This window comes from Triturus cristatus, chromosome 1_2 (genome assembly GCF_964204655.1).
Source record: "Triturus cristatus chromosome 1_2, aTriCri1.1, whole genome shotgun sequence".
NCBI classification, from domain to species: Eukaryota; Metazoa; Chordata; class Amphibia; order Caudata; family Salamandridae; genus Triturus; species Triturus cristatus.
In genome coordinates, this window is record NC_140580.1 from 176,987,424 (window position 1) to 177,010,570 (window position 23,147).

Below are 23,147 nucleotides of genomic sequence, written 5' to 3' on the forward strand. Positions count from 1 at the left end.
AAGTTCCAGAAGAACTGGAAACCAAACTTGAGATCGACAAAAAGGTGTCACCAAGGTTACCTCCGCCTTCTGCCTGCGGATCTGAGCCGCCGTCCTCATTATCATAGAATAAGGTGGAAACACATAGCCCTGTTCCACGCTCCAATCCTGAAGGAAGGCGTCCGTGGCCAGAGCCAATGGATCCGGTCTCCAACTGAAGAACCGAGGTACCTGATGGTCTAGCCGAGAAGCAAAGAGGTCTGCCGAGAAGGGACCCCAAAGAGTGTTCAACCACTGGGAGATTTGGGAGTCCAGCTTCCAAAGGCTGGAATCTTATAGATGTCTCGAGTGCCAGTCCGCCACCTGATTGCTCTGGCCCGGAAGATATTCCGCCGTAACCGAGATATGATGATGATCCAGGCAGAACCGCCAAAAGTCTTTCGCCAAATTCGCCAACGCTCTGGATCGGGGACCCCCCCCAAATTGATTTACATACCGTACTGCGGAGATGTTGTCCATCTTCAAAAGGATGCAGAATTGCACCCTGTCCTTGCTCCAACATCGTACCGCAAAAGAGCCCGCTAGAAGCTCCAAGCAGTTGATATGAAGGTCTTGCTCGTCCGAGGACCAAACCCCTCCGGTGGAAAAATCCCCGCACCGAGCGCCCCAGCCTGACCTGCTGGCGTCGGATTCTATGACGAGGTCTGGAACCGAGCCGAATATCGCGCACCCGTTCCATGCCTCCATATGGGACAACCACCATGCAATCTCTGCCTTTGCCGAGAGGGGAACCGAGTGATCGTACGACCGACCTCTCCTCAAATAGTACGCCTTGAGGCGTTGGAGGGAATGATAATGTAGGGGGCCCGGAAAGATCACTTGAATCGATGATGACGGGAGACCCACTAGTCTGGCCAGGTGTCGCAAAGAGGTGAAAGGCCTCGAAACTGTCTGCCGTAATTCGTGGTGAATTTTCGCCATTTTCCTTGACGGAAGGCTAAATGTTGCATGGACGGAGTCCACTACGAACCCGAGAAACTTTACATATTGCGAAGGTCTGAGAACCGACTTGGCTTCATTGATGATAAAACCTAGGCTCTGCAAAAGGGTCACAGTCTGGTGGAGCTGTCTCGATAGTATCTGAGGACATTGTGCCATAAGAAGAAGATCGTCTAAATACACGATCATGCGAATGCCCTGTGCTCGGAGGAACTCCACCGCAGGGTGAAGCACCTTGGTGAAGCACCAAGGAGCTGAGGAAAGACCGAATGGAAGGGTGGTGAATTCGTATACCAGATCTCTCCAACAAAACTGAAGGAATCGTCGATGGGGAGGATTGATGGGAATCACCAGGTAGGCATCCTTCAAGTCCAAGCGTGTCATCCAATCGGATGGCAGCAGGACGTTGCGGAGAAGATGGATTCCCTCCATCTTGAAATGGCGATATACCAACCAACCGTTGAATTCTTTGAGGTTGATAATCGGCCGCCGACCCCTGTCGGCTTTGTCTACCAGAAAAATATTGCTGAGAAAACCTTGAGGGTGCAAAGTTGATTGGCAAATGGCTCCTTTTGCGGAGCAACCCAGAGACCTCCTCGTCGATCAACTGTGCCTCTGGGAAAGTGAATGTCAGTGGTCGAGGCTGAGCCTCTTGCCGAGGGCTTCTGTAAAACTATATGAAAGCCATGAACGGTCTGAAGTACCCATGCATCTGAGGTTATGGCCGCCCACGCACTTCGAAAGGTCGCTAGTCGACCCCCAATGTGAACTTGCGATGCTGGAAGAACACTTACCGCTGGAATTGCTTCCGCCGGAATTGGACTTGAACCCTCCGCGGCCTCTGAAACGCTGTCCTCGCGTTGGGTAGAAGTTTGTGTAATTCGCGGTTGAGTTATACTGTTGGCGACCAGAGCCTTGTTCCCTTGAGGAATTCAGCTGGAAACCGTGGCCGGACGAGCGGCCCCTGCCTCGACCGGCCCCTCGGAAAACCCGCTGATTGAAAACTCTCTTAATGCTGGACTGGGCCTTGTCCAGTGAAGTAAATGTGGAAACAAATTTACCTAATTACTTAATAAAAAAATTACCGGAACAGGCCCCCCTGGGCCACTGCTTCTGCCTCTGGGCCCAATTTGAAAGGACTTCTGGGGAAATGGGAGACCCTGACACCTTGGCTTCCTCTGCCATGTCTAATATCTTAATCATTGGTCCGATAGCGTCGAGGAGCTTGTCCTGACAGGACTGCCAGGATCTATCTATACCCTTCCTAGGGTCCTTCGCGTACTTGGCTAGAAATGTTGCCATTTTCAGATCCAACTCTGGCGTGGAAGCAATCTTGTCAGGCAGGGAAGGCCTCGGACACTCCGCTCGTAAACAACCCTTAGCCTCCTGCTCAAGAGGCTTGCGGAGTCGACCCAAGGCGAATCTGACTACTTTGTCGCCAGGAACCCAGGCCTCAGACCGGGGATGCATGATCTCGTCCGGATTAAGCATGTCAGAGTCCTCCTCTGGCGGCGCGGTAATAGAGGGAGTAGAAGACTTCCGCCAAGTACGCGAGGGTCCCGCCTCCTCCTCCGTGTCCCCTTGGGTGTCATCATGATCCGTCCCGGGGAAAGGAGGGTCCGGAATATCCTGAGGGACGTCCGCTGTAGGGGGGGGAGCTGGGACGGCCGACGACGCTTTAGCCAGAAACGCAGTCTTAAGACGCGCAAAGGCATCCATGTCCACCCCTTCCGGGCACTGTTTCTTGGACGGTGGGGGGCCCTCTCCAGGGCACTCGCCGGATGACACAGGAGGGTCAGTGTGCGCCACGGCCAATCTATTGCACTCCTGCACAATTCTGTCAGAAAGACGTTGTTCCATAGGACCAACTACCGCTCCTTAATAAGAGCCGACTCGGGAACACACAAAATGCAATAAACAACACAAGCACCTTGCTAAATAACCACGACATGTCCAGGGTGTACAAACTGTTCAAATAGCAGACTGGCCACCCCCGTGCATTAACCCTCTGGCTCCTCGACTCTAGACGCACACCACACTCCAGGCGAGGGTGGCGATAAGGGGACAGGTGGTAACATACCATTTACTGGGCTTCAGTGTTGGGAACAGTGAGCACGCAGGGATGGCAAGCTCTGGTGGGCACAGTTACCACCAGCTAAGGACTGGCGAGAGCATTGGGGTGCCAAGATGACACACACTGTGGTCACCATGATGTGCACATAGGGGATTGGGGGGTTTTCAATGCCCACTGCCCGTGGGTCGGTTTTTTAAGGGTGCTTTGTTGCAGTAGACCATCAGTCATCTGGTGGGTCCAGTGGGTCGGCTAGCCGGCGCTGGACTCCTACTGCCTCTTGTGTGTGTAAGGAGTGCGCATCGGTGTCGCACACCATGAATACCCTGGTGGACACAGAGGTACTGTGCAGGAGTTGTGGACTATAAGCCCGTGTATCGGTGTAACTGTGCGTCGGGGCTGTCTGGAGCGCGCGCGCGCCTCAAGTTAAACAAGCATGTCACTACCACCAACATCTTCACACGTGTTCAGTCACAAACATAAGGCTTCCAAGAAGTACCCTACAACCTGCAGTGCATGCACTTCAGTGCCTCGTAATGGGTAGTAGACGCTAGACAATAAGTTTAGCCTCCCCACACCCTCCAGAAAAAGAGGGGCCCTCCTCATTCTTTGACACTAGTCTAGGTTTTAATGATACCCACCGTATTATTTTACTATGAAGCATAAAAGAGTAACCCCAGTCCATGAACATAAAAACACCTAATTTTACAACTCAATGGGGCATCAATGCTTTAGTCCCAGCAATTTCAATCAACGCGAAAATAGACGAAAAACAGTGCGTCATATTTTAAAGCTCAATGCAGATAAACGTTTTACTGCCTGTGCTCTATGCTGGAGTTTTGGGCATTACCTGTATGATGCGCCTTGCTTAATGTGGCGCCACGGGCTGTCCCTGAGACCATAGACATTACAATTGCCCGTTAACTTGAAACTCCATCCTGTGAGTCTACATAGACTTCGCTGCGACACAAAAGCGTTTCAGTAGGGTTGGCTGTCTCACACTAGCGCTGGTAACCTCAATAGAAATACCTGCAGGTTAGCAAATGGTGTAGAAGCTGAAGCCTGGTGACTGACTGGGAGGGAGGAGGGAGTGGTAGAAGAGAGGGGGGACTGAGAGCACAGAGAGTGGGGTGGAGGAAAAGAGAAAGAGACAACAATGAAAGCATAACTGGCGCCGCGCTGATAAAGTATGTATGTCCACAATACATAAACAAACAAATGCGGCCATTAACCAACAGTGCCTGAAAATAACAGTGAAAGCGAAACCAGGCATAAAGTATGTATGACCACAATACATAAAAAATAAACATACTATGTAAACACACAAATAGCCATTGGCGCAGGGCGAGCGAGCGCGGCAGCAAAGCGAACGTGCTGCTGCGCGTAACAGACACCATTGGGAAGTGGGCGGAGCAAAGGCGGGACATGCGCCTTTGCCCAATTGCGTGCTGCATTTTTTTTTTTTTTTTAAACTCCCGCGAAAGCCAATTGCAGCCGACAAAAACAAAAGCGCACGCACAAGCGTGTGGTCAGCTTTCTGAAGCCCCTACATGAGGACTCACGCTGCGCGAGCAGCATTGCGCACTGCAACGCTAGGTGCGAGACCTAAAAAGGCAAACTCTTATCTGGTGCTCCCTGGGCAAAGCAGACACATCCTCCAGGCAGGTCAATATTACTACTATTCACCACCGTCATGCATGGCTCAGGGTGTGAGAGTCTTGGGCTTCTCTCCAGAGGTTCAAGAGCCCCTCATCAATGTCCTTTTTGATATGGAACCTCTTTGGACATCAGGGAGGCAACATACTAATGAAGATTAAAGAAGATACTGACAGTGCAAAACCTCTGAGTGCTCTCTAAACACGGTCTCTAAAAACTTGTTTTTTGAAAATAGTATGTTAGAGGTGGAGTCTTCAAAATAACAAGGAGGTTTCCATGAGCAGCACTCATTTCTGAAGGGTCATACCTCCAAGTCCTATGGTTGAGCTGGCTATGGTGGCAATGGGCAAGACAAGGGTGGAGACAGTGACTTACCATCCCTATTTTCTTGATCACACCACACCTTTCAAGGGGAGAATTAGGTTATCCTTCCACAGTGGGAGAAAATGACCCCTAATAAGTGGATCATGTCCACTATCCAGCACGGGTACTGTTTGGAGGTCTACACCACCAAACATATAACCACAGCAGCAGATATTGCAGAAGAACCTACGGGCACTTGCCACAAATTTGCCATCGAACATCTACCCCAACACCAACAGGAGCGTTTTCCCTGTAGTTTCTTATCTCCAAAAAACAAGACGGTACCTTGCATCCAATTCTCAATCTCCAGCCGTTAAATCACTGCTTCCTGTCAGAGCACTTGAGAATGACAACACCTGCAGGGCATCACCCCATTGTTCTACACAGGATACAAGTTGGTGAATATCAGTTGTTGCCAAGCCTACATATACCATGAATGATTTTACTAGGCATGTAATACAGGACGTTGACCTTTACAATATGTTGTATCCATGCTGTTTTTCATGGTAAAATATATATATGTGAAGAAGCCCTCCTGTCTCTCAACAGCAAGGTAAGAGTCGCACTCAGGTTACAGGTAGAGAAAAAATGTTTATTGACTGACACGTTTCAACTTCACGGTCTTTGTCAAAGTCACCATATATATATCTCCTACTGTAGTTATAATTAAGACCAATTTTCCATAGACAAAGTGTTTTTTGACTTGCTTATATCCTTTGCACCATTTGACAAATCTTCATGAAATTTTCCCCCCAAAATTGTCAAGTTGGGTCTTGTTGTTCATGGATAGCTTTGGGATGATCTGTCAAGCGGGGGCCGAGAAAAGGGGGCGGTGTAAAAAAGTGTGTTTTCCATGATACCCATAGAGATTTTGAACACGACTACAGATCGGACCGCTGGACTGAATTACACCAACTTTGTTTGATAGGTAGCTCTTGGTCCAGAAAAAGTGCTTTTTGTTATTTGGTTAAAATCCTTTCAGTAGTTTCCAAGATATTAAAAGAAAACCAAATGTGTGTATGTATAGATTTGTGGATCCTCCGAGGATCTGACAGTCCCCGTGCTGAAATCTGATTTGCTGCCAGCATTTCAACCAGGAAGTGTTGGCAGCCATCTTGGAACTCGGCTACTTGTTTGGTAGACGAAAATACGAAGCAAAAATGTGTTCCCTGTAAAACCCCCTTTTGGTTTGTCACTGAGGTACAGCATATTTTGTAATCTTCATAGACGCCACAAGAATACCCCGTATCTCCTCTGCTTTAAAAGGGCTGCGCTTGCTCCTCTTGTTTGGTGGGCAATCCTTTCCCGCACAGAGTAATACTCGCGGTTCTGCACCAAGCTGAGATTCCACCTCTTTGGCTCTGACCGCTCTCGTTTCGAAAGTCAAAACTAGTTCGGTTCCAAAACCTTTTGCACCAAAATCTAAATCTTTTCCCGCTACACGCCCTGAGCCCATTTTAGAGACCATGCAGGAAGACTCAATCCGAAACAAAAACGGATCTATATAAATCCAGAGACTGGCCGCATTATTACAAATACTACATCGGCACCTTCTACCAAGTGGCAAACCTATTTCCAAGAAGACATTGATTTGCGGATACCTATGAAGACTAGGAAAAAGGACAAGGCTACCAGTTCCTCTTTCTCCATCTCCTATACTACCACCTCCACCTCTGGTACCTTCTCTAACTCACTCACCACAGAATCCCTTAATATTACACCTGTGGGATCTCCACATATAGACCCAGGTGCAGTTGGGGGGATGATGGCACTTATGGCGCACCACCGCCAGACCCCTGGCAGTATTATGACATTGACCCAGAGGGGATACAGATCCAGACCTATACCCTGCCATACCCTCACCTCCTGATGATGCTACATCATATCAGCTCATTGCTAGGGTGGCAACATCAACAACTGTTAACGAAGTGCACGCTCTCTTACTCGCAGGAGCTATAGAGCCAGTTCCTGTACATCATCAAGGGTTAGGGTTTATTCCCTGTACTTCCTTATTCCCAAAAACTATGGCTCCCTACGGCCCATTGTAGATCTATGGCGTCTGAATCACTACATACTATTAGAGCACTTACATATGGTAATAGTTCAACAGAGGCTTCCACTTTTACAGCAAGACGACATCATATCACTACTAGACTTAAAGGACTCATACTTTCGCATCCCCATTTATCCAGCACATCGCAAATATGTCTGGTTTGTGATCGCAGGAAAACATTACCAACTCAAAGTCCTTTCATTCGGAGTCACCTCTGCATCTAAAGTCTTCACCAAATACGTCACAGTGGTAGCAGCGCATTTACGCGGACAGAACATTCATGTCTTCCCATATCTAGAAGACTGGCCTATCAAAGCCTGTACACACCTTCTGTGTTGTCAGCACACTCAGATTACCCTAAACCACCTACATCAACTGGGGTTCACTATCAATGTTCAAAAGTCCCATCTTCAACCTTCACAGCTACAAACGTATATCGGGCTATGCTGAACACTCAATTAGTTTAAGCCTATCCAAATGCAGCCAGAATTCAATATGTTCAAACACTGCGACCATAATTTCAAGCCAATCAATACCTGACAGTCAAACCTTTCCTGTGTCTTTTGTGAATGATGGCATCATGCATTGCCATAGTGCATCATGCAAGACTAAACATGCGTCCTCTGCAAGAATGTATGACATGACAGTGGACTTAGTCACAGGGTTGACTGGACGATCTAGTGTTGGTAGTCAGCCACACTCATCACTTTCTTCAGTGGTGGAACATACAAAACTTGTTTAAAGGGTGACTGTTCATCGACCCTGTTCCATATGTTGTGCTAACAGCAGACGCATCCCTCACAGGTTGGGGTGCTCACCTACAAGATCTGACAGTTCATGGTCTTTAGGACACCAAACACCAGAATCTTTTCCTCAACTACCTAGAGCTTCATGCTGTTCACCTAGCGTTGAAAGCATTTCTACTTCACCTCATAAGCAAAGTTGTCTTAGTCCGGATGGACAATATGACAGCCATGTACTTTGTATAAACACAGGGGACACACACACACACTCTGCAGTTGTTATGCCTCTCTAAGACCGTTTTGCGTTGGGAATACATCACAAAATTCATCTGTTAGCAGAACATCTTCCGGGCACGGACAACAAATTTGCCGACCTCCTCAGCAGGATGTGACCCGTCCACGAGTGGGACCTTCACCCACAAGTCCTCCTCCCATACTTCTACAAGTGGGGGTTTCCACAGATAGACCTCTTAGCGACCGCATTGAATGCAAAATGCCCAAACTTCACCTCCAGGTTCCCTCACCCTCTATCCAAAGGCAATGCGCTATGGATGAGTTAGTCAGCAATATTTCACTACGCTTTTCTGCCTCTCTCTCTTCCGTTTATGGTTCGGAGGCTCAGGCATATGTCTCTCACCCTCATTCTAGTAGCTCCTACATGGGCTTGTCAACCGTGGTTCATCCCATTACTCAAACTTTCAGTAATTCCACACGAGAAGCTTCACCTCAACCCACACCTTCCCACTCAGAACCATGGCAAAATCAGACATCCAAACTCAAAGGAGCTAAACCTTGCGACTTGACTCCTGAAATCATAGAATTTTGGTATTTAATTTTACCACCAGAATTCCTGCCCATTCTTAAGGAAGCACGTAAACCTACTACTAGAGCTTGCTATGCAGTCAACTGGAAATTATTCGTTTTTTACTGTTGTAACCAAAAAGTTGATCCACTTAATGCATCTGTACAAAACATTATTTGTTACCTCGTGCATTTACAGTGCTCTGGCCTTGCTTACACTTCCACACGTCTACATCTTGCTGCAGTGACTACCTACTACAAAACAGTCAACACTTATCCTTGTTCAAAGTGCTGGTTATTAAGGCTTTCATGGAAGGCCTTAAGAGTAGTGCCACCCAGAGTCTCGCCTGCACCAGCGTGGAATCTCAATATTATTCTCGCAAGACTTATGGGTCCACTCTTCGAACCATTACACAATTGCTCCCTCCAATTTCTGTCTTGTAAGGTTGCTTTCTTAATTGCCGTCACTTTACTAAGGCGTGAGCTCCAGACACTAATTTTAGAAGAAACCTTTTTTCCAACTACATAGGGTACGATGGTTCTTCGTACCAAACCAAAATTCCTTCAAAAGGTGATGTCCCCTGTTCACATTAATCAATTGGTTGAACTACTTGTTTTCTTCTCTCAACCAGATTCTGTGGCAGAAAGAGCTCTTCATATACTAGATGTCAAAAGAGTCAATATAATGTATTATATTGACAGGACAATATACGTTCGCAAAACGAAGCAACTCTTTGTGGCTTTTGCACCCCCCTCATAAATGGAAGCCCATTTCAAAATCGGGCATTTCCAGACGGATTGTTAAATCTATTCAAACATGCTATATCAAAGCCAAACGAATGTGGTCTATATACCCTAGAGCACATTCTACTCGTAAAATAGGGGCACCCATGGCTTTCTGGGGCAACATCCCTATAGCTGACATTTATAAAACAGCTACATGATCTACACCACGCACTTTCACTAAGCACTATTGCGTGGATAATCTAGCACGCCAACAAGCTAATGTAGGACAGGCAGTGCTACGTACACTTTTTCAAACAACTGCAATGTCCTCTGGTTAGCCACCATTTTGGAGGACACTGTATCTACAGCCACACATGCTTCAAACTGATTATGTTACTTACCCTGTAAGCATCTATTCTTGCCATATGGTGCTGTAGATCCTCATGCGCCCACCCTCCTCCCTGGACATCTGTGATTGTTGCAGTTATTATCTATACTTTCATATACATGGAGATCTCTTTACTAATGCTTACTGATACTCCATTCTCACCCTCTTGGGCGAAAACAATCTAAGAATGGAGCCAAAGCCCATGCGCACTGTTACTAAGAGGTGTCCCCTTACCTCGTGACTCGAAACACTTCTTCAAAGACCCAACACTAGATGGCAGGAGTATGCAAAGCATGTGACTTTACAGCACTAAATGCCGAGAACAGATGCTTACAGGGTAAGTAACATAATCCTTCTATAGCACTTATTACAACTGACGAAGCGTTGAAGCCCTTGTAACAAATAGAATGTTATTCCGGAACCCAAGGTTAAAAATAAATAGGTACTAGAGTAGTAATATGTGCTTCCTTTTTCTTGTAGGATTAGCTGTGTTAAATTTGTGTTTTCTAGATCTCATGCAATTACTCAGGTGTTTCGATTAAGGCTAGATTAATTGAAATGGATGAGTGAAGGAAAGATGTAAGATTTTATTAGGAGTGGTGAACAAGTGCACCTGTTAGCTTGAGAGGAGTCTGGAAAGGATGTAGGGGAGTCCGTTGTAGTATGAAATGTTTGGGATGAGTTGGTGAGTGAGGGAAAGTGATACATGGAAGGTTTCTTTACACACACACACACACACACACACACACACACACACACACACACACACACACACACACACACACACACACACACACACACACACACACACACACACACACACACACACACACACACACACACACACACACACACACACACACACACACACACACACACACACACACACACACACACACACACACACACACACACACACACACACACACACACACACACACACACACACACACACACACACACACACACACACACACACACACACACACACACACACACACACACACACACACACACACACACACACACACACACACACACACACACACACACACACACACACACACACACACACACACACACACACACACACACACACACACACACACACACACACACACACACACACACACACACACACACACACACACACACACACACACACACACACACACACACACACACACACACACACACACACACACACACACACACACACACACACACACACACACACACACACACACACACACACACACACACACACACACACACACACACACACACACACACACACACACACACACACACACACACACACACACACACACACACACACACACACACACACACACACACACACACACACACACTCTTTATGTTAAGACCCTCAAAATTCACTGAAAAAAACCAAAAGATTAAAGTATCGTTAGGTGAAATGTTCAGTAAGAACGTAACGTTTTAAACTCTAAAAACCATAGAAATTCACCAGTTATACTTATCTCAAGTAACTATAACTCATACTCTAATGTAACTAGAACTTGCACCCTCAGCATGCACTGCTAATTTCCTCACATATTACATCACTCATAACACATATGACATCATTGATAATATCACTGAAACATTTTCAGTGACATTATTGACGAGAAAACTGTGGGGCGCGAGTTATAGTTACTTGAGATGACTATAACTAGTGAATTTCTGTGTTTTTTTAGAGTTTAAAATGTTACGTTGTTACAGAACATCTCACCAAATTATAACGTTACTTTAACCTTCGTTTTTTTTCAGTATGTATATATATATATATATATTATTCCTGTCCCAATCCAAGTCCCTTTCTAACCCTTTACAACCCAATCCTTTAGCCTTGCCTAAACCCTATAAACACTAATAACACTTTACTATGTGTACCCTTAGCCATCCCTAAAACCTAAGACCCTTTAATACCCTGTAACCATTCTCTATCATGAATACTAAGAACCCCTTACTACCCTATTCCGGATTCGTTCCTGCCCTACCCATTCCTGAATCATTAAAACCCTGTACCATTACCCTTACCCACCCCTGTATCCTAGAAACTCCTTACTGCCCCCTACCCTTAATTTACCAATTCCTAAACTCTTAAAACCCCTTACACCCCTTCAAGCTCCTTAAAAATATACTTACCTGCATGGTAAAGTGCCACGTTGTGAAGTGTGGTAGTTAGTTACCTATGTGGTCACTGTTGTGTTGTAAAATTAACATGTGGTAATGGCACATTTTAAAGATTGTATAACCATATGGAACCCTCCACTTCAACAACACCTACTTCCACATTCTCATATATTTGTCACATCACTATAGCCCCGGGAGTGTTTATCAAATGACTAGCGCTGGTAGCTTCACATCTGAGAAGAGATTCTCTTCACGTCTTCCCTAAATCTGGATGAATGGCTGATGAACAATGGCAGCCAAAAACAATGCATAGCACACACTCTGGCAACAATGTCTCTGTTACACTGACTAGGGTTCACAGACAATATGAAAACGTTTCTTCCAGAGTCCCAGGAAGATAACAGCTGTTCCCAGAAGCAGTGTTAAACTCGGTTACAGGTAAAGCATACCCAATTTGTGCGAGAGTGATGGCATTTCAAAAGCTGTTAGCTCTTTTTCAGCCATCATGTAAGCTTACAGTAATGAAATTATTGGGAATGATAACTTCTTGTACAGCAATAGTGCTGCACGCAAGTTTGCACATGCTTCCTTTCACCTATAATGGCTGATGAGGCAGTGGTCACAGGCAATGGTCATTGACCATATATAGTGTAGTTTGAGCCCAGGAGCCCAGGATTCAGAACACCCTCTAGTAGTAGAACAACACAAACTTGTTGCTGGTGACCATTATCAGAGATTTCTCACTCACTCATAGGTTGAGGAGCACATCCCAAGCACATGAATGTGTTGGGTACCCATATGTGATAGCAACAGGATCTTCATACCAACTACCTGGAACTGACAGCAATTCAGTACTTGCTGCTCAGGGCATTTTACTCTCTCATTAGAAGTAAAACAGGCCTCGTAAACACTGACAGCATGACAGCCACTGAGAACAATAATTTAGTGAACCTGTTAAGCAGGACACATTCACAATCCCACTAGTAGAAGACCAGTCTCCACGTATTTCATAGTTTTTTTCAGAAATGGGGCACAACCATAATCTATTTGCCACTGCGGAAAACGCAAAATGCCCAAACATTTACTACCATGTACCCACAACTAGGCCAGTGGGCAATGTGCTGTGGATGAGTTGGTCAGGAATATTTGCTCACACTTTTCTTCAGACTACACCTCCTCGCTCAGCCTCTGAGTGAGCTCAGACATGCATACTTCTAGAAAACGCACCTAGCGATTTGACACCTGAGGTACTAAAGTTTGAGTACCTCAGACTCCCTCAGGAGTGTATGTTAATTGTGCATGAGGCATGCAAGCTCTCTACTCAGACTTGCTATGCCACAAAGTAGAAACATTTGAATATTACTGAAAAATGATAGATCCACTTAAAATAATAGTGCAAGTTATGTTACACTTCTATTCACTTACACTTAGTCGCATAGCTGCAGCATACTAAACAGAAAACACTATCTCTATTCAAAATACATGTTTGAAAGGCCAAAGCTTCCTTTGGCCTCTTCCTGGAAACTTAAAGTAATCTTAACAAGACTTATGGGGCCTCCGCTTCAATCAATGCGCTCTTACACAATACAATTTCTGTTGTGGAAGCCTGCCTTCCTATTTGCAGTCACTTCATGAAGGACAGCCAGTGGGCTGCAAGGAATAATAGCCATTTATTACAATACATAAAGACAAAATTGCTTACGTGTAATGTCAAAATTTCTTTAAAGGGTTGTTTCCCTTTTCCATGTAAATCAGTCTGTGGAGTTGCACATCTTCTTTGCGGTCCTGGGAACAGAGGCAGAAGGGCATTACACACACTAGCTGTCAAAAGGGCACTAATGTACTTCAGTGACAGAACAAAATTCATCCATGAAACAGAGCAGCTCTTAGGTGCTTTTAGATACCACACTTTGGCAATCCAGTTTTTAAGGGTGGCATTGCCAGATGCATTGTTAGGTGTATACAACCATGTAATGCTAAAGCTAATCATGCCCTGCTTGTAGTGCCTAACGCACATTCCACCCGAATGAAGGGAGCTGCCATGGCGTATTTGGTAAATATTCCCATAGCAGACATTTTGTAACACTGCTACATGGTCATCACAACATGTTCATCAAGAACTATTCTGTGGATATTCAAGTCCATCAGGATGCTTTGTTTGACCAGAATTTGTTTAGAACCTTGTTCCAAACATCTGTATCATCTACTCTCTAACTACCACTTATGGGAAAGGCTGCCCCTGTAATCAACTGTTTGTACCTTTAGGGCGCCCTTCCAAATCCCCGAAGTGAACTTTGATCCAAGTTGCTTAACAATACTTAATCACTAAGCACATTAAATTAAATGTTCTTCTTGCTTCACTATACTCTACTTAAATACCCATTTGGGGAACGGGTGGTGAATCTGAGGCAGTGTCTTTGTCCTGGTGCATTATAGGACAAGGGAGGAGTCACTAGATATCTTGAGACCGTAGATTTGTGAGAGGAAAAACAACTTGCAAACTTCTGTTCCCAACCCTAGATAGCATGATTATGATGATCATGTAAACCTACAGCATTGCAAGCTACAATAAGATGGTTGCAGGATAATATTTCTTTCTCCAGCATTGCTATCTTTCATAGATTCCCAAGTGACCCACCCTCCACCCCGGTCAAGGGCTCAGTGTTTGCTACCCTTCCACTTGTGCTTTGTAATACAAGCATTAGGGACATAGATGGGGGAGTGAGAGTGCTGGTGCGTTCACCTGATTGACTGAGGCTTGGGTGCTTTATAATGATGTGAAGGTGCTAATAAGCAAGCACTGTTGTTAGGCCAATGGCTTTTTTAACAATACTTATTGCTGTCTGAAATCCTTTTGATTCCCACCATGGTGACGGGTAATAATTCAAGCATGTGAAGTCATGAAAGATGCCAATACTGAAGAACTAGTCACATGTAACTAACTAGTTTCATATAGAGGTCCCAAAACAATGAATAAAATGAATTCATCGAAGAAAACATTCCTTTACCAACGTGCCTGAAGAGGTTGGATTTGGAACTTGATGATTCCTCCAACACAGTGATGTAAGAGAGCATTCGGTTGTAGAGCTTACCGATGTCAGGAGGTTAAAGAATGGCAAATGAGTCTTATCACTTGGAAACGAGTAAGCATTCACCCTATGCTTTTTGTTCTGAAATAAGCACAGTTGAGCTAATATGTGCATAAACGTATCATATTACTAACTGCACAAAAAGCTCGAAGTAATGTGATTTTAAGAGTCTTTGTTGGGCTTAATGAAATTCGGCACCCCTTTATTTATATCCGTGTTAGTGGTGTCTTTTTTCCTTTTCTCTTTTCTTAGATTTGTCATTTACATACATATTAAAACACCACCAATAATATAGAAAAGTGTTGATAAGTTCGATAAAACCCACAAGTAGTGTCACTTTCTACGTTGTTGGTTTCTATGAAAACAATCTATGGGTAGTAGTTATGTAGCCCCCTTCCTGATCCCGTACAAAAGGTTTTGAGGAGCACATCGTCCTTGGTTTTTCTTATCCTGGCTATTGGATCCCTCAAGATGTTGGAGGATTTAAAAAAAAAAAAAACAGAAAAAAAAGTTGGTTGAGACCCATGAGATCAAATTCTATGTCGGGACTGGAGGCATGAATTATGCAATTCTTTCTTGACTTCATCAACAGCAGCCATTTCTCAGGTTTTAGCAAACAAACTGCCATTTCCATGAAACCTTGTTAATGCAATAAAGAAAACAGTAACATCCAATGGGAGAAGAGTTCCAAGTACCAGCTAATCAGCTTGTCATAATCCATAACTTAGGCCATCATCTGTGTCCCCTTGACCTCTTTCTTCGCTGCTTGCAGCCGAGATACATGCCCTTTTTTTTCTCTCCTCTCTGAAAAGTGGGAAATGTATTATGTACTGTTTCTGGTATAATTACTTTACTAATGTGAGCTTTTATTGCCAATACTTGCTAATGTGAGCGTTTATTGTCGATATTTGTTTTCTGACTGCGGGAACGCTTTGCTCTCCTTCACGGCCGATCTGTAATGCGGCTTCGCAGTGTGGTCCTCCTGCTGTTTGGTGGCGTTTGCTGACGTGACTGTCAGGCTGCGGCGTGATCTCCGAATTCCCTTCATAGCGGTATAGGAGATGGGCGCCGACGGTCCACCAGATCCTTGCCGCCTGGAGAGGTGACTCCCCCAGTGGGGTCTGTATTGCCAATCGAGCCGCTCAATTCTGTTTGCTGACAGCCTGCAAGTGCAGGGTCCGTATTTGCACGGGAGTGCTGCATGCCCACGAGGGTCCATATTCATAGTACAGGTGATTCTGACCTGTGGGGACACTCTTGAAGGCGTAGACAATCCTAAGAAAGAGTGCACCAGGGTGAGGTGTCCCCGGGCCTGGATCCACCTGAGTTTGGCTGACACCCAGCCTCCCACTATAGCAGCGCTTTGCCTGCGCTTACCTGGGTCCTCAATCATAGCCCTGGGCCACACAAATATTTGGTGCGCTTATCCCTGATTGTATTGCAATGCTGTGCCTGCCCATAATACCTGGACCCCTGAGACAGCGCTTAGAGCGCAATATTGTTGTGTTTTGTTAGCTGCACTGTGCTTCCTCGTTTCAAATGGAATTTGTGAATGATGATCAGAGGGAAGAGGATCCCCTCGCTTCACTCCCTTGGGATGATGAATTTGATGATGCCGTGGATGTATCTATTTACAGGGCCCTGTCTGAGGCTATGGCTCCTTTAGAGGAGCACCGCTCCCTTTAGATTGCGCAGGCTTGTGCTAAATGGCAGGGACTCTGCCAGATCCCTAGCGCCCCATGGTTCCTTGAGGACCTCCTCAGGGTCTGATCCTACACCAGCGAAATGTCACCGCGAGGCTGGCATTGACCTTGATGCTTTGACAGACTGAAGCAGGCTTTCCTTTTTTTCTTTTTACGGAGTTTTATATAGTGCAAACATGACGCGGTATCGGGTATCAGAGCGCTTTACATATCACTAGTTACGTTACACGAGGACTCATTCATTTTTGTTAGGCACGGGAAGATTAAGTGATTTGCCCAGAATCACAGGATGTTCAGCGTCTTTGCCGAGACTCGAACCAGGTTCCCTAGATTCGAGGTCGACCGCCCTAGCCGTTAGGCCAACTACTCTCCTCAGTTGTGCACCCCTCTACCTCCTTCCTGGGACCCTGCGGGTTTATTCATGGAACCGTAACCCCGGGTCCCTGGCCGTCCTGTTGCTGACAATCATAGGAGATGATGGGGCTGGCCCCTCACACCCATGGCTTCCCTTCTCCCAACCCCTGCCTGCTGCCTCTGATAGCCTGGGGGTCAGTTCTGATATGTTGGACCCCGACAAGATCTTCCACCCCGGTCTTCCAAGTGGGCCGTGTCCGACAAAGTTGTGAACTATGTGGTGGGTCACATTCGGAACCCGCTGGAGAAGGAAAACCGCAATTGTTTCAGAGCCAAGTGCCCTCGTCCATCCCCGAGTGGCCACTTTGCTGCAGAAGTTCATGAAAGACCCGAAGAAGGGGATCAATAGGTCCTGGCAAGCGTGCCAGGGCACACTCCTGGATGCCCTCGGCCCTCTCACTAAGATGCTGGACATGGCCAAAGAAGCCAAGCCATCCAGCTCCTTAATTTCCCCAGAGGGGCTGTCGGGGTGGGCCCAACGGGCGATCATTTTTCTTTGCAACGCTAACTGTGCGTTGCTGATGAAGTGTCACTGCTGCTTGTTGATAAAGGTCGACCCCAAGCTTGGGGACTTTGCCGACTCTGAAGCTGGGGCCATAGCGCAAGCAGAGCTGTTTGGGAACCCTATATCAAAGAATTTTGGAAAATTCATAAACAAATTCACCTCCTTGTACAAGGCCCAGTCCTCAATTAAGAAAGTGTTTCCCACGGTGCCGGTTGGGGTATGGGCCGCTGGATCGGCCACCTCAACGCTCCCTATCCTCCCAGAAGTCAAGACTCCCAGCAAGGCCAATATCAAGACCAGGCCCGATTCGCCAATTTTTACCCAACAAGAAGGCGACGTGCCAGAGGAAGAGGGGCAGGTGCTTCCGCCAGTCCCGGTGAGTGTTCGCCCTTCTAAAAGTAGGGGGCCAATTTTTTGGCCTGGACTTATATCACAAAGGATGCGTGGTCCTGCAAACCGTGCTGGGGTTTTCAGTAGAGTTCTATGGCTCTCCCAGGCAGGACGGCCGTCTGCAGCCCAAGCAGTTTTCGGCACATGAGGCCGTCCTGGTGGACAAGGAAGTTGCTTCCCTCCTGGCCAAAGGAGGGATTTCTGTTTCAACTCCACTTCCCCAGCAACATCTTTCTCGTCGACTAGGGTCAGCAGCCAGTCATCAACCTACGTGAGTTTGACGAGTGGCTTGTGAATTGTCATTTCAAGATGGAGGGGATCCACCTCCTATGGAATGTACTGAGATACCTGGATTGGATGGTGCGTCTGGATCTCAAGGATGCTTATTCCTTCATTTCAATGTTCCCTTCTCACAGGAGGTTCCTTCAATTATTGTGCGCCACCACACCTACAAGTTCACTACTCCGCCTCTTCTCCGCCATGTGGTGCTTAAAGAAGGTACTCAAACCTGCTGTGGAGTACCTAAAGGTGCAGGGGAATACGCATGATCGTCTACCTCGACGACATCCTTTTGATTACCCAATGTCCATGCAAGGTGTGTCATAAAAGAGGCCAAGTCCTTTTTGGTTCCATCTCAGAAGACAGAGTTTCTGGGCTTTGTGATCGACTCTATCGAGGCTACCCTGAGCCTTTCGTCTTGGAAAGTGATGAAGATCCATCACGAGTTGCGACGTGCCCTAGCCGGACAGTGGGACTCGCGGAGGCAGGTTGCTCGTCTAGTGGGTCTTCTGTTGTCACCCATCCAGGCCATCTTCCCGGGACCCCTCCACCACTGAGCCCTCCAATGGGTGAAAGCCGCACACCTACACAAGGGTCTCACTTATTTTCAGGTGGTCACTGTTTCCAAGGAGGTGCAGAAAGACATCCGTTGGTGGCTAGCCAACATGGACACTTGGAATGGGAGACCGATTTTCGGTTCTGCTCTGGATATTGTATTAGAGTCTGATGCCAGCAGATCAGGTTGGGGCACCGGATGTGGAGAATTTTGCACAGGAGGTTTGTGGTCTCTTCATGAACAGAGATTACTAGGCACCCGGTCCAAGGCTCTCTCCGACCTTGCGACCAGTTTCTGGCAGTACGGTCTGGATCAACAGATCTCGAGTACTTACCTGTTCAAGCTAATCGGGTGGTGATTTTTCAATCCCGTAACTTCCAGCATTCCAGCCTGAGGAAGCTCCATGCACTAGTGATTTCAACCCTCCAGGAGTGGTGGGGGCCGTTCTCAGTGGACCTCTTAGCATCTCGATCTGGATCAGCTTCCCATTTGTTGATTCTGGAGGGGTCACTGTCACTCATGGCGTGGCGGATGACAGGGGACGATGATCAGTCCCAGGCCTTTCAAATACGGCTAAGGAATTCTTGTCCAAGGCCTTGGCCGACGGAGCGGTCTAACGATACAGATCAGCCTTGCTTAGATGAACCCATTGGTGTTTGTGATGGAGCCTCGAGCCCATGTCCTTGCCCTTAATTTTCTGGCACAGTTGGCCGCGGACGGATTGGCATATCAGTCAGTCAAAACCTTCTGTTAAGCAATTTCAGTTGAACATGTTCCGGTGGAAGGATCTCCGATTGGGAAGCATCACTTTGTATGCTGCCTATTACGGGGCATTACACTGTCCCTTCCCCCAGAACCCTGGGATGTCAATCAGGTGCTTAATCTCTTCTTGTAATGGCAAACCAACTGTTTTATTTGTCTAGAAAAGAGCTTTTGGCCAAACTACCCATGCTACTTTGCCTGATCTCCTGTAGACTGGTATCTAATGTGCAGGCCCTGGATATCATTAACCCAACCTTTTCATCATCAGGAGGGACCTTCACGCTTTACCGAACAAAATGTAACCCCAGGGTCATTTCTTATCCGGCTTTTCCTGACTCCCGTAAGTTGTGTGTAGTGCAATGCCTTGAGGCATATGAGGATATGTCCACAGAACTTCACCCTCTGGGTGAGCCCCAACTACTCATCGCTTTAAGGAAACCACATATTCACTATCTTTTCTCAAAATTGCCTGGTGATGCAGGTGGCAGGTATTGATTTGTGACTTTTTGGAGCCCATTTGGCACGCGGGGCAAGGGCATCGAAGACTTTTTGTTTAGGTGCCCTATTAAAGGATATTCTCAATGCCTCAGATTGGTCTTTGGACTCTACCTTTAAGCGGTTCTATTTTAAACCGGTATTGGATATGGCTCACCTGGTTATGAGCAAGCTTTAAAGTAGCATAATCATCTCCAGTCCTGACATAGAATGAAAACTTTCATAGCTATCGTCACGGAAAGTTTCAATTCTATTAACCATGATCTGACTGCCCCTCCTGTGACTAGTAACTTTTGAGTTTTTTGTTATGCTCAGTGGTTGTCATTATGTTAAGTTGCTCCTTATGTGCCTATAGTTTGTATTGCTCTCCGCTGCCTAAAATATTGTTTTTTTCACAGGTGTTAGCCCTAATCTTGGTCTCTTGCTAAAATTGCCCTTTCTGTTGTAGGCATGGAGATGGGTAAACGGGGCGTGTGAGGATGGTGCAACGGCTGGACTCACACAACGAAAGAGGCCATGGGGACACAGATGATAGACTATGTTATGGATTGTGACTAGTTGATTGGTTGATACTTGGGACTGTTCTCTCATTGGATGTTACTGTTTTTTTTATTGCGTTCCCAAGGTTTCATTGGAATGGTAGTTTGTATGCTAAAGCTTGTTAAATGGCTGCTGTTGATTAAAGTGAAGAAACAATGGCATAATGCTCCCCTCGGAGCCCTTAATAACATTGAAACTTTCCTTTATGATAGCTACGAAAGTTTTCATTGAGCTGTTCATAACCTGTGGTCTGGGGACGCCTGGAGATCTGCAACATCTGTTATGTTGCTGCTTATAAAATGTAATAATAGATTAATAATTGAAGTTTTTACCTGTAAAGGCCCGTCAAACCCTTGTGCATGCACTAGTCACCTCAAAGATGCACTATGGCAACCTCCTCTATCTAGGGACTCCGAAGAAGAATCTGAGCCGTTTACAGGTCCTACAGAATGCCGCTGCTAGGCTAGTACTTAGACTACCCAGAAGAGCCGCATCCTCGGTGGCCCTTCGGTCCTTGCACTGGCTCCCGATCAGAAGTAGGGTTGATTTCAAAGCACTCTGCATGTGCCATCGGATCATCAACGGGAGGTCTCCTCTCCCTTTGAAAGGACTGCTGACACCTTATGAACCGTCCCGCTCCCTCAGATCTTCTGGCTCGGGACGCCTTGTTGTCCCCAAGGTGTCCAGAGCACGGATGGGCGGAAGATCCTTTAGGTACCTTGCAGCCGTCAGATGGAACACATTACCCTTAATATTGCGTCTCGAACCATCTGAACTAATCTTTAGAGCCAAGCTCAAAACTACACTATTCGAACAGTAAAGTATTCCACTTCTGTAGGTTCCAGTTAGCAGCCGCTCCTTAGCGCGGGGACACGCCGCTGTGCGTCACCAAGCGCTTTACAATACTCCCTAAATAGAAATAGAAATAATGTGTATATACATAAAAAAGCAAAATATAAATTGACCATTGTACCACATTTAGTAAATATGAAGGAACTGGAAATTGGAGGCAAATAATGAACTTGGTATCCTCAGATTGATTTGTGGGAGCAGTGTGTAAGTGCAGCAAACAGGCCTCAATTGATGTTTAGTAAAGCTCCAACCTTCCCATTTAAACCAAATGTTTTATTTTTTGTATGTGTATTTGTGAATTAAGATATTTCATCTTTTGCTTATTTGTTTGATGAATGCTTGTTGCAGTATTATTTGTATGTATTGTTTTGCTGTTCAATTCATTGAAATTGCTTAGACCAGGGTCTCCGGCTTCCAGTAATGATTCATTAGGGGTCCCCAGATTCCAATAATGATTCAGTGGGTGTCCCCCATTTCAGAATGATTATGTGGGGCTCCATATAGTCAAAGGTTTAAGAAACACTGATGTAATTCATTGGTATTTCTAGTACACTTGTTCGCTGGATTGGGGTGAGAAATATATTTAATTCGAACACAGGGATAATGTTAAATGTCTTGGCAGATTCCGCTAATCACTTATTGTGCAGTAAGTAGCCAAAAAGAAACCAGCAGAGGACCACATTTGTATATTTTAGGGATCACTAGAAAATCTTTTTGGGGAGTACTGAAGCCCAAAAACCATGGCTCTATCTGCTGTAGTAAATGTGTCCCACATTCTTAATTATAGGTTTATCATGGAAGGAGAAGATAACAGCCTTGCGTACAAAAATGTCAGAAAGAAAAGTTCCTTGGCTTGTAGTGACGGCCCTGGATGAAGTTGCCTGTAAGTACCTTATTTTTATTCTGTTTTCTAGTCTGAGAGTCACTTCTTTCTATTTACTAATACATGATTATCATCCACAATTGTCTATATTTCTCACACCCTTTGTTGATGTTCCCTCCTTTGATAGCAATGATGGCATTCTGTTTGACCGTTTATTTTGTTTTGCGTTGAATTGCTCAAACTAGTTGCTTTCAGTTGCTCCGCATTCATCCGATTTGGCACTCCTCACTTTTGACCCTGCCATCTACCAAGAATCCTCTGACGCTTCGCCTACCATAACCCTTGGCAATTATTTATTTTTTATTTTTCATTAAACAGACTTAGATTCTGTTTAATTTTCTACCCGGACCATGTGCTTAATTTTGCCTATGTGTATGTATGCCTTATTTAGATATATACTGAATCTCCTGTCACGAGTATTTGATGACACCAAGGGTAGGAACCTTTGCTACCCCCCTCAAGCCTCTGTCATTCTGAGTAGGTTAGCTATCATATAAGTATATACTTTTTCTTTCAGTCTTGCGGGCTTGTTGCCTTTCGGTAACCTAACTTATCTACCTACTATTCACATTGTTCACCCTCCGAGGTGCTTTTTCACATGGTTGACGGACTATGGCTACCTAGGTCTTCTGAAGTCTGGTCTATTTTTCCCTGCACTGGTAGATGGCTTTACTTAACCTCTCCTGTTGGTTAACTTCTTGGTTATGTCAAGCTCTGACTTTATTCTTTTAAATAAAGCTTTA

The 23,147-nt window shown here is 45.7% G+C and overlaps 1 protein-coding gene across 5 annotated transcripts in view; it reads left to right on the plus strand.

Moving 5' to 3' along the window:
* Positions 1-23,147, plus strand: part of XPNPEP1 (X-prolyl aminopeptidase 1) — a 384,359-nt gene that overhangs the window by 127,289 nt on the left and 233,923 nt on the right. For all 5 annotated transcript variants that reach the window (XR_014961064.1, XM_085603445.1, XM_085603448.1 and 2 more), the window contains one exon: positions 22,309-22,404. Coding sequence is in view for 4 of the 5 variants with exons in the window: in XM_085603445.1 (XP_085459571.1) it covers positions 22,309-22,404 (96 nt within the window). In the remaining variant the exon portion in view is untranslated. The remainder of the gene's footprint in view (positions 1-22,308; positions 22,405-23,147) is intronic.